The 12,102-nt window shown below is 42.2% G+C and overlaps 1 protein-coding gene across 1 annotated transcript in view; it reads right to left on the reverse strand.

Annotated features, from left to right (window-relative positions):
* LOC119499358 (receptor-type tyrosine-protein phosphatase N2-like) overlaps window positions 1-12,102 on the reverse strand; it is a 277,893-nt gene that overhangs the window by 118,670 nt on the left and 147,121 nt on the right. The window contains 1 exon segment of the mRNA XM_037788647.1: window positions 2,850-2,914. Within this exon segment, the coding sequence (XP_037644575.1) occupies window positions 2,850-2,914 (65 nt within the window).

Here is a 12,102-nt window from a genome sequence, read left to right on the forward strand (position 1 = left end):
TTAACTCCGGCCACGGCTGGAGGCATAAAAGGGGTGGTGGGGTGGGGGGATGGTATGAGGTTAAATACAAACATGTAACATAAAATAAAAGTGATGTCGTCAGAATGTCAGTGGGCCTTTTGAGGAACATAAACTAAAGATTGTGTGGCGTGCTACTTCATCTACAGTATATCATGTAACTTATGTCTTTAAAGTCTCATTTCCTGTTGATAACTGTCAAAGAATTGATCCACTGTAATTGAAAGGTTGCAAACCAGCAAACATCCACCTCCTTCTACAGTATGTGCTTAGCTATCGTTCATGTATGTGTTTATTGAGCGGGGATTCGTTCTCCCAGGAGAATCCTTCTAACCACTCACTTTCGTTGAGAGCTACCTTAAACAGCAGAGCATTTCTCCCCGAATCTTGACTGTATAATATGTATAAAAGTGTCTGCCTGCAATGCCCAACAAGGATGGCCTCTCTGACATCTATATTTCTCTTTCCTTCTTTATTCCACAATGACCCCCTCGATGAGGTGAAAGGATTACAAAATAAACACTAGAGACATTTATTGCCCGGTGATTTAAGTCAAAGCAAATACAATATAAAGTGATCTTTGGCTTCTTAAAACCTGTGAGCAAAGGACATATAATAAAATAAAAAAAAACACTGTACGCCAAATAATTTCTAAATATCTGAAATAAATATTTCTGTAGATACAAAACAGATCATTTAAGCTCATATTTGTGCTCGAGCTAACATACTCTTTCCATTTAACTACCGCTCACCCATTGCACTTCCCATGCTGGATTGTCAGGTGCATAAACGTTTACAACCCCACAATAATTTATGTTCTATTTTACTGTTGGACTGTTTTGTCTTTATTAGTTTTATTGCGTGCTATTCTTCCCCATTACCTTTGCTGCAGCAGCAACCCCACAGGGATCAATAAATGTCCATGTTATCTTGGTTTCAAACAGGCATATACATATGCACAGGCGTCAGTGAGAAAACCAGAATTCATTTCTTCTGCCTGCCAAATAAACCGAATGCTCCAACCTGCAGGCCTGTTCACAACGTCCTCACAGAGTCGGGCTGGAAAACAAACGGCCTCCTCTGCACTCCTGAGAAACTCCCTTTTTTGGGGTATTTTTAACCTGTCAGCTGTGATGTAGTATGCTAATATTCCTATTTTACAGTGATATGATAAAACCATAATAAACACCGTACGGGGTGGTGATGGATGTTTTGTTGCAGGTTGAGACTCTCTTGCTATTCCTCTATCTGGCAGCCTGTGATGGAGGGATGTTCTCTGCTTCTCTCTCTCTCTCTCTCTCCTACAACAGTGGTTCGATTGGCCATAATTGGCTCCTGTTTGCAGCTAGGTATCGATCACCTCGATAGACCCTCCATTCTACCCTCCCGACTTCTCTCTCTCTCGTTCTCCTTACTCCCCTCCTCCCCTCCTCCCCCCCTTTTTCCAACCGTTCCTCTCTCAGACCCCGCTGCTGCCTCTTTGATAAGCATGGTGAATGGCGTGCCGTCATCGGTGCAGACTAACTCTTGAATCAATAGGCGAGTGCAGACGCTCAGCAGTCTGTTTATCGCAGAGATGGTGGAGAATAGCAATGCTAAGAGAGAGATGAAAACCAGGAGGGAGAGAAGCTGAGAGAGAAAGAGAGAGGTGGAGGGGGATGGAGTGGGCGCAGAACGTCAGAAATGCTGCTTGGTTTTAGTATGCGCACAATTATAAGGATGTAGTATGTAGGGGTGTGTATCTGTCCCTCTCAGACGATTCAATACGATACAAACGCCTGACACATTTTAAGCCCATTGGTTTTTAGGACTCTTCATAGCTCCCCACTCTCTGCCTGCCTGCACCTCTCTCGCTCTCTCTCTCTCTCTCTCTCTCTCTCCTTTTCTTTCCGCTCATACACACGGATAACACATCCAATGTATCCATATCTGACCAATCCACCTCAAAATTTCAGTCGGATTCAGAGTTTTCTATCAATGTAACCGTATCTAAGACTCGTATCAGTTAATCTTTACACCTCTACTGTAGATGCAGTCCATACAGTAAGTGATAAAAATAGGGAAAAGGAAAGAACGGAAATGAAGGCAATTGGAATTTGGTTGTTCAGAAAGTTAAAAAATCTGAAGAAGAAATCTAGATTTTCTACCAAACATACAAAAAAAATAGAAATGCAAGATATCAATGTTGACATGTTAGGAAATGTTTTTTTTTTGTTAAATGCATGAACTGCATCTTTAAAAATATTGTTTTCTACGCTAGGCTTCATATTTTCATACATGGACCCTCCTGTCCACATACTGTTGTGTACTTTTTTTTGTGTCTGTGGCTATTTTCGATGGTTTCGGTCCTTTAATTCCAATGAAGGCAAATACTTCAGCATACAACGATATATTGGACAACAGTGTGCTTCCAACTTTGTGGCACTTTGGGAAAAGACCCTCTCCTGTTTCAACATGACAAAGCCTCCGTAAAGAAGTCAGCTCCATAAAGAAAAGGTTTTCCCACTTTGGTGTGGAAGAACTTGATTGGCCTGCACAGAGCTCTGACCTCAACCCCATCCAACACCTTTGAACTGTGAGCCAGACCTGATCCCCCAACCAACATCAACATCGTTGGACCTCACTAATGCTCTTGTGGCTGACTGGGAGCAAATCCCTGTAGCCAGGTTCCAAAAGAGAAGAGGCTGCTATACAGTAGCAGTAGATTAACGCCCATGGTTGGGGTTGTCCACATACTTTTTACTCATGTGGGTTGAAAAACCCATATCATAATTTGATACTACTCATACAAACCTTTGATTTAAATTGAAAGTGTAAACTAATGTACTCACATCGGTGACCCCGGCCTCCAGGATGCTGACCTTTGCTTCCTTCTCCAGAGCCTCTTTCTGCTGAACTACAGTAAGAAAAGAACAGAGAGGGGGAAAAAAATAACCATCAATGAACTGAAAAATATCAAACAGAGATTTCTTCTAAGATTTTACAGAAAATAATATGGAATATTTTCCCGAGCTGTGTGTGTAGAAACAAGCAGCCCCACATAAAACTGAAAGGGTTAACCCTAACCCTGACTCTAACCCGCATCCATGGGTGTGCAGACGCTGCTATTAATCAATGATACAAAATCCACCAAAACAGCTTTTAAACTCTGCCCTCGACTGATTCACACATCTATCTCAACACACAACATACAGTTTTTATAGGCTCTAAAACTACTTAGAAATGTTATTTGGTTTAACCAGAGAAACTTTCAGATGACTGAAAAACATCCTGAGTCTAAAATGTTCGATCATCATTGGGATCAAGAAATATATCACAGCAATGGTCACAGTTTTAGTATACAGTAAGAGCCGCGAGAACACTTTATCATTTATGTGTTTTTTCATGTCCTTCAAGGACTTTTAAAAGAAAAAACAATGATGCTAACATTTAGCTCAAAGCACCGATCTGCCAAAGTACAGCCAAGCAGAGCTGCTAGCATCTTATCGAATCTTATTGACTTTATGTGTAGAGAAGATTTAGCACTAGTGACCACACTGACACCACCATAATGGAGTTTAGTTGGATGCAGTCACTTCCTTCTTTGCTGATCCTTTTAAAAAACAGAACAAGATATCCCATGTACTTCAACATACACTCCTTTATTACCATTTGCATACTATTTTTTGCAGATTTATTATTAATACCCGATGATCCGCCTTAAATTTCTCGCCAAAAACTACATTTTACAAGATTACGTTTGAACACATCATGATAACATTATACCCTATACTAATTTTACTGAGTAGAGCTTGAACACATCATGATAACGTTATACCCTATACTCATTTTACTGAATGGAGCTTGAACACATCATGATAACGTTATACCCTATACTAATTTTACTGAATAGAGCTTGAACGCATCACTCAATGCATCATCCATTAGCTGTTAGCTCCGTTATTTAGCCAAGCAGGACTGTGCTGCCCACCAGCTGCTAACAGCTAACGTTACTGTCTCTCCACTTGCCAATTTCAACATGGATTTGTTGTTCACAGTGTAACATTGTCAGGTACGTCGTTACTCTCGAGCCCTGATAACAGTGCCTACGGTGCTGTGGAAAAACCGAGTAACGTCACGTTTTCAGAATTTTGGCATTGACTCGGTACCAAAATATCGTTCTGGTGAAATCCCTAATCACATCTCACTGATTTCAGATTTTATCTCCAGTTTGTGACGTGGTGAGCAGGTAGGATGTCTAAATACAGGGCACAATTAGTGAATGATAACGGAGCGAGGATATTATTATATGAAGCTTTGGTGAACGTTCTTTTCTCTCTTCATACATTTCCAAATTCACCTCACTACCACCACATCCTTTAAAATAATGTCTAGTCTAGACTGAAATTTGGATTTTAGCAAACAGGTGGTGACGGTGTTGATGGCATCGAGGTTATCGTGTGAGCACTTCCCAGACACCAACGTGTGCTGAATTAAGGCCAACAACACCTCCACAGGGCTCGACAATAAATTCTGCCGTTCCAGAACCAAATGAGCTATTACTGTAGCATATCTTCACGTTATGAAATACGGATTTCCAACCTGACCTGCCGCCAGGCAAATATTACAACAAATTTCCCCACAAATAGAATTAAACCCCGCACAAAGCACCCTTTTTTCATCGCCTTGAAGGGAAACAAATGGAAGGCTACAATTGAAATTCACGGCAGAGCACATATTAAAGCCAGAACAAAATGTTATGAAAAAAAAAAGAAAGGGTACATAATTACATTCACTTTACTTTGCATCTGAATACACCGGTGTGGAGACAGAGAGCGCTTCTCCTTTGTTGACACACCAGGCAGATGAAGGATATGCAAATAGCGAGCCTTGACTCTGCCACAGTCCTCTAAATTCAGATTTTATAATCAGTCTTTCAATATGTCAGAGCGTGATTCGCTAGTGTTGCCATGTGTTGTGTAACCACAGACCTTGACCTTAATGAGTAGCTCTTTGCAGTAAAACCACATCATTCACCTTTAGACATACTCAGTTAGCACTTACATCTCTGTAATATCTACAAATAACACATAAGGTACAGACATTAAGTATGTGCATGTGATTACTGCGTGGTACTTTTAAGTGTGTTATATGATGGGAGGTATGAAAAATAGACTCATCTAAGTTATATGCTGTAATAAAACCGCTGTGAACTGTTTCTAATGGAGAAGCAGCGGACTGGACGGTGTCCAAGCCCCAGACAGAGACGTATGAACACCTTGTCGGCGATAGCCAAGTGGGCCGACGTGTCTTAATAGTGCTGTCAGCAGGTAGCGACTGCAGGCTCGGCTCCCTTCAGTGAGAAATAGAAGCTGAAGTGGCTGAATTGGTTTGTCAGCGTCGCCTCTTCTTCTGTTCACTGAGGAGCATCCGAATAGACTTCTGGTTCAGTGTTACACGTGTCTGACGGAGACGTCGGCTGCTTCTTGTTTGGGTTCTCCGACGTCTTCAGCAACACTGCCGTCTCGGGTGTTTTCCATCACTCACCAAAGATGAAACAGTTGTCACGAAAATGGGTTTGTGGTCCGAAGTGCAACGTGCTTGAATGGTTCAGACCACAGAGAGCTGTGCAGCAGCTGTATGTGATTAACTGTAGATTTGCTTTTTAGAACATAGACTGTATATAAGAAGTAGACATAGTCACCGTCACATCACCCAGTGGTGCGTGGACTACGGTTTTGAAGTCTTGAGTTCAGCATTTTGGCCGTCACCATCAAGCTTTTTTGTACCCAGGAGTGACACGAGAGGGTTACATTTCTAAGACGAAAACACCCGGACCAGAGAACGCCGTGGTAGCGATCTGTCAATCATACGGTAGCCACGCCCTAAAGCATCCCCTGCTTTATGGTCTATCTAACTCTAAATGGGACCATAATTTACTAAATGAACATCATGCTGTATTGAAGAAGACTTGAAACTAGTGATTGAGACCATAAACTCATGTTTACAATGTTTACTGAGGTAATAAATCAAGAGAGAAGTAGGCTCATTTTCTCATAGACTTCTATACAATCAGACTTCTTTTTGCAACCAGAGGAGTCGCCCCCTGCTGGCTGTTAGAAAGAATGCAAGTTGAAGGCACTTCAGCATTGGCTTCACTTTTGCCGCCTGTTTTGGAAGCTGCATTAATTATCATTAATTGTCTTTTACTTGCAGTAGCAGGGCTTCTTTTGGTTTTTAAAAGCTCTAGCCTCATGACTCTTTCTTAGCTTCACTTCCTCCTGGTTACTTGATGTTAATGCCACCTTGCAACTCTCATTTCTTACTTCATTTGAATAAGTACTGAATAAAACAAATTGTACCCTTTTTACTTCCAAATATCAGCAGGAAAGAGACTCTTCCCTTGTGCACAGAGAAGGAACATTTCACCTCGCCCATCATGATCCAGAGCTGTGTAAGGTTTAGCTTAGTGTCTGGGCGTACCAGAGAGTAGATGGACTGACTTTTGCTGCGCCATTAGTTGTGGCTAGTTTAGTGAATCTACTTTGCCCCTGCTAGCAAATCCAAGTGAGTTCCATCCCAAATATTTCTGCTATATGCTGGTGTCATACTTGCCAACATTGAGACCTTAAAAATAGAGAGGATTTCAAAACCAAAGCGAGGGATCTGGGGGTCCTACCATCCTTTCTTTCCTGCATTCTGGTGACTTTTAAATAATGAAAATAACAAAATAATATATGATAATAATAATAATAATAATAATAATAATAATAATAATAAATACAACAGCATTTTTATGTTAAACTATTACCTTTAATTCTCAGGAAAGAAAACTGAATAATTCACCCCTCTGGTGTAAACGTGGTATGCAAATCTCTAGCATAAACTAATATTTATCATTTTTTATTCATTTTTCGCCCCTGCCTGAGTATTTCTCTCACTCAGCTCTCTCCATTTCTCTCTCTGTCTCTCACTCACTGAAGGTTCTTTCAGACACAACGTGACATCGGTACCACTGCACTCTGAACCCCATTATTTCCAATGGCTTGCACTGCAACACGACAGCTTTTCGCTACGTCGAGCAAAGCCAGACTTTGGGCGCTGCACGCTGCCAATGTGCGCTGAATCCAGCAGTGAGCGCAGCTAAAACATAAGCTACCAGCTAGTATGGTTGGTGTGGTGGAGCCCCGAGGGGCCGGGTTACACTAGAAAAGAGGTGTGAGCGTCATGTTGTTCGATCACGTCAGAAATCAATATACCTGTTTTGAACAGTCACACTTGAAGACAGATTGAAAAGCCGGCGGATTGAAAAGTGGCGGGAGATACGAGATATATTCATAGTGTTGCACTTGGTTGTTCACATGATAAGTGACAGAAATAGTTGTGCTAAGAATGAAGAAGAGAGCTAGAGAGAGAAGGTCAAACCCTGGCTCTTTTCTCAAGTCCGCACAGCTGGCCAATCACCTCATGAAGTGGGTGTGAATGCCGGATCACCGGTTTCGGTAAGTTATATAAATAGTCGGATGCAGATCCTCCTACTGTGACATCAGGTGGAGGGGGTTTCCGAAGATATTTGAGCATCTGACAAGCACTTCTGAAGGAGTATCCAGGCCCCTTTAGTCTGGCCTCTAGAATACAGTCAGTGGCTAAAAGGAGGCTTTCAGATTGAGATTTCCTAGCAAGGTGATACATACTGTCACACTAAACAATGCAAAGCAGTGTACCAGAAAAACTTGAGACTAGCCAACATTGTGCCGGATAGAAGGACCACATCGCCAAACATTTCCAAAAGAATTGAAGAAGACATGATGTCATGCTGCTGGCCAAAAATGCAGACCTGTCTGTTTTTTTTGTTTTTACCAGATATCACATCTCAATCTGAACAGTTTCACTTTGTTAGAGTTAAGGGTGAAGGGGTGAGGTGTTGTTTGTTTTTGCATCCTCTGGAGCCATAAGCTCTGGCCTCTATAGGGACAAGTAATAATTATTGCAGCTTCAACTTACTTTTAAATTCTACAGATCAAATCTGTTTTATTTGTTTCAATCTGATGCTGTCAATCCTTTTGTTTGTGCCATTTCTTCACTTATACTTTGAATAAAAGTTGCAGCGGTGCCGACAGATTGATTTCTCCGAAATGTTTTAAAGGATTAAATTAAGTTCAAATGAATCACAGGCAGAGATGGTAAACAGCCAGCAACTGTGGGACCAGACTCAGTGAAACAAGTAAAGACTCTGTTGCCCAAAGTGCCTTTGGTAATTGGTGAGGCAAAACCTATTTGAGTTGCATCTGCAGGAAAGCCTAATTGACAGGCGCTCATACACACACACACACAAAGAAACACCTACATACACACACACACACACACATTTAATTCCTGATACAGAATCAGAGTGAAAAGCCTGATATACCCAAACACAAACAAACATGAAAGCGCTCGACATGATTTTTGTTGGGAGCGAATCAGAAAACTCCGCAGCAACACGGGCGCCCGTCTGGTTCCCCGGAGAGACTTGCCACGCAGTCAGCGAGCGTGACTACATCACAGGCGGCGAGCACCCTCTAATTAGCCAACAAGTCTTTGGACCCCCCCAACAACGCGGCACCGCGGCCTCTCCGAAATGTAGCCAAGAGCTATACCCGGACCATCCATTCCTCTCCTCGCCTGCAGACTACAAATGAGTCCAAGTCGGATGAGAGCACTGCTCGTGAACAGGCGAGCCGAGGTGCCTCATTTGTACCCCAGCGAGCTTTCTCTCCAAAACCCAAATTGGATCCATTTTTAAGAAGCTGCAATGGGCTGGGTGTCATGATCAGAGCGACTGGCGACTTTTCTTTCAGCCTGGCTGGCAGCGCGGTGTGAAAATAAGCTGTAATGTGACAAAATGGGAATGAAGCAGCGATGGACTACAGACTGAGGGCGAGTTGAAGGGAAATGATCTATACTCAGATTATTCTCTTTTTTTTTCCATTTGGAGAATATTCCGTCTTCCTTTGTACCTCTCAGATACATTTGGACTGCGGGGGAAAAATTGGGCCTGAAGGAAGTAACGAGGACTAAATCTCATTTCTACAAAAGGGGCCCCTTTATTTTCCCTCCAAAACACACGGAGGCGCTTCATTTGTCACCCGGGCCGCCCCTGTCCTGAATTTTGCTTTATGTTAACTCAATGTATCTGAGGCGCCTAGAGGGAAACACAGCGAGTGCCAGGGATTCAGAAATGCTTCATTTTTCACTGTTGACAAAAGGGGAAAGGCCCAGGCTGGCTCCATGAGTCCTGGACCAACAGAATAGAGGCTTTTGCAGCACTGAGGGGTCGTTATTTCAACCACTAACCACACCCACCCACCCAACCTCCATACTTCTCACTCACCCTCGCGGGTACATTTCAGGAGCCGTATAATGAGAAGAAAACAACAGCCATCCTTCAAAAGCAAAGGCAGGAGAGCAGCGGCATCGCTGCGGTGACACAGTACAGGGATGTAATCACATTAGTTGATCATGAGAGCCACGATCCCTGGGCAAATTAAAATATATCGCTGGCTGCTTTTTCTGTGCCCCTGTAAGATCTGGTCCAATGCTCCAAACCATCACTGAATGTCTTGCAGATATTAAAAAAGCCAACGGGAAAAAAAACAAAAAAAATAGTTGCAGCTAATAAAAAAAAAAAAGCAAGCAGAAAAAAAAAATGTTGCAGCTAATATAAAAAGAAAAACAGATCATAAAGTCAAGAGAAGTTATGGGGAGTGAATTTGTTTCAGCGGGTAAGCTTGTTCCAGATACAAGAAGCCATCTGAGGACTTCAGTGCACTACATGAAATACAGTGCACTTACAAATACGTAAGAGGAAAGAATATAAAGACATATCCTTTTAGTAAAAGTCTACTGATACAGTCTTTACCAGTTCTTTTTTCTTAAAACGGCTGAAAACAATCTGCCCGTACAATGATTACACGTGTGTGGAATGATCTGCTTCATTCAGGCTTTTTTCAAGATTAGTAAAAGAAAAAGAAGTTTGTATAGCTGATGAAAGAGTGCTCAAAGTAAAATCAATTTTAAGAAAATGGAAGTATTGAATATGAGGCCAGGCAGTTACCTTTAAAAGGAAATTAAATTGGTTGACAAAATTGCATTGCTGTAATAGATCGTATATTCCACAGGTTCACTGTAGACAAAATAGTGTGAACACCTCTTGTAAAAGAACATATGTAGTCATACCTACTGCTGCCGAGATGTGTCATATTGGGTACAAATGATTACGTTCAACTATAGACGAAGTGAGTAACACTTTAAAGTGTGAGTTTTATAGCAACAGAGGCAATGGTAAATATAGATATGATATGATATGATGTTATATAAATTTTCATTTATGCAATAGATGTGTGTGCATCATCTCAAACAGCAGAATTACATTTTATTTAAAACTAACAGCACTCTGAAGAGGCATAATCAGTGTGTCCAACCTACACAGGCTACAGCGAAAAAAGAAAAAAGACAACGAGGAATAAAAATGATCAGAACGTAAGAGAAAAAGTGCATCAACACTAACAAACTAACATTCATGAAGTGTTTAACCCGCTGTAACATTTTAAGCAATAAATGACTGACATAGAGCAGACTTTTCCCCTATAAAAAACAGACATTTCGAACATTTTGTAAATGAACTCTTCGTCTCATCATCAACGCTACGAGTCATGCGTTTTTCTGTCAAAACAGATTAGCCTGTCGTTTTTTTCAAAAGCATCTTAATTAGGTATGGTTTCGCTCTCCCTTGCATTAATTTGATTTCCAATATCAACTTTTCAGCCTTCAATCTGTTCCTTGTTGATCCCCCTCCCCCACCCCCCCACCCCCACCCCTGGGTGTTATTGCCTGCAGTGATCTAGGATGCAGTATGAACTGGCAGCGGTGGCTTGGGTGTATTTATGTGTGTGTGAGTGGGTGTTGGGGTGGTTGGGGGGGGGGGGCTCCATGAAGACAATGCCATGTGTAATTAAATTCAAAAGCAGGGGGCCGAAATGGCATCCAGGGCCACCTGGGGGATGAGAGACCATTAAGGAGGAGAGAAAGAGACGGAGAGATGTGACGATTGAGAGAAAAGATGAGGAGAGAGGGTGATAGACAGATGGGGGGAGACAAAATGAGAGGTGGGAGAAAGAGACAGATAAAGAGGGGATGAAGGATGAGGGGGGAGGTGAGGAAGGAAGAAAAATGATGAGGAATGAGGAGACTGAGATAGAGAAAGAGGAGACATGAAAGACAAGACAAAGACGAGGAAGAGGGTAAAAAGAGAGGGAGGAGGGAAGAAGGAAAAGACAAAAGGAAAGACATGGAGAGACAGGAAACAGACAATATGACAAAGAACTCAAACAAGAAGAGAAGGAGCCCTCAAAAACTTTCCAGCCAGAAACAAGCTTGAAAAATGTGATTAATACCACAAACCTGTGACTGTACCACTGTGGTTCTGTTATGTTGTTTCTGTACATATTTGACTTAGTTTACGTCATCATTTTAAGCCCAACCATGATGTTTTATAACCCTAAATAAGTGGTTTTCTTGCCTAACTCTAACTGCGGCCGTTATCGTGGTTTTGTTGCATGCCATAAAAATGACACGCGGAAAGAGGCGTACTCATGACATGCACAATGTTCTTTTAATGTTGTGCTATTCGTACGCCTTCCCATGAGATGGGGTTAGCACTGCGCTCATACGCCACCATGTGGAGAGCCATGTGGAGGCGACTTCTCAATCACAGATGACAGAACAATGTTAAGGATTTGGCGGAATCTAGCGGTGAGGTTGCAGATTGCAAACGACTTGAAACTTGTCCCGTGTGCCAAGCGTGTAGGAGAATTGCGGTGGCCGACGCAAAAAAAAAACGTGAAAATGCGAATGACTCTCTCTAGAGCCAGTGTTTGGTTTGTCCGTTCTGGGCTACTCTAGAAACACGGCGGCTGGCTCCGTGAAGAAGACCCGCCAAGCCATCAGGAAGAGCGCCGGTCGTCGATCCCGACTTTCGTAGTGGCAAAACGGGGGTACTACAACTTCCGTATCAGTCACGTGATGCATTGGGCCCAAAAAGAGTTTTCCCATAGACTTACATTG

This window comes from Sebastes umbrosus, chromosome 12 (assembly GCF_015220745.1).
Source record: "Sebastes umbrosus isolate fSebUmb1 chromosome 12, fSebUmb1.pri, whole genome shotgun sequence".
Taxonomy (NCBI): domain Eukaryota; kingdom Metazoa; phylum Chordata; class Actinopteri; order Perciformes; family Sebastidae; genus Sebastes; species Sebastes umbrosus.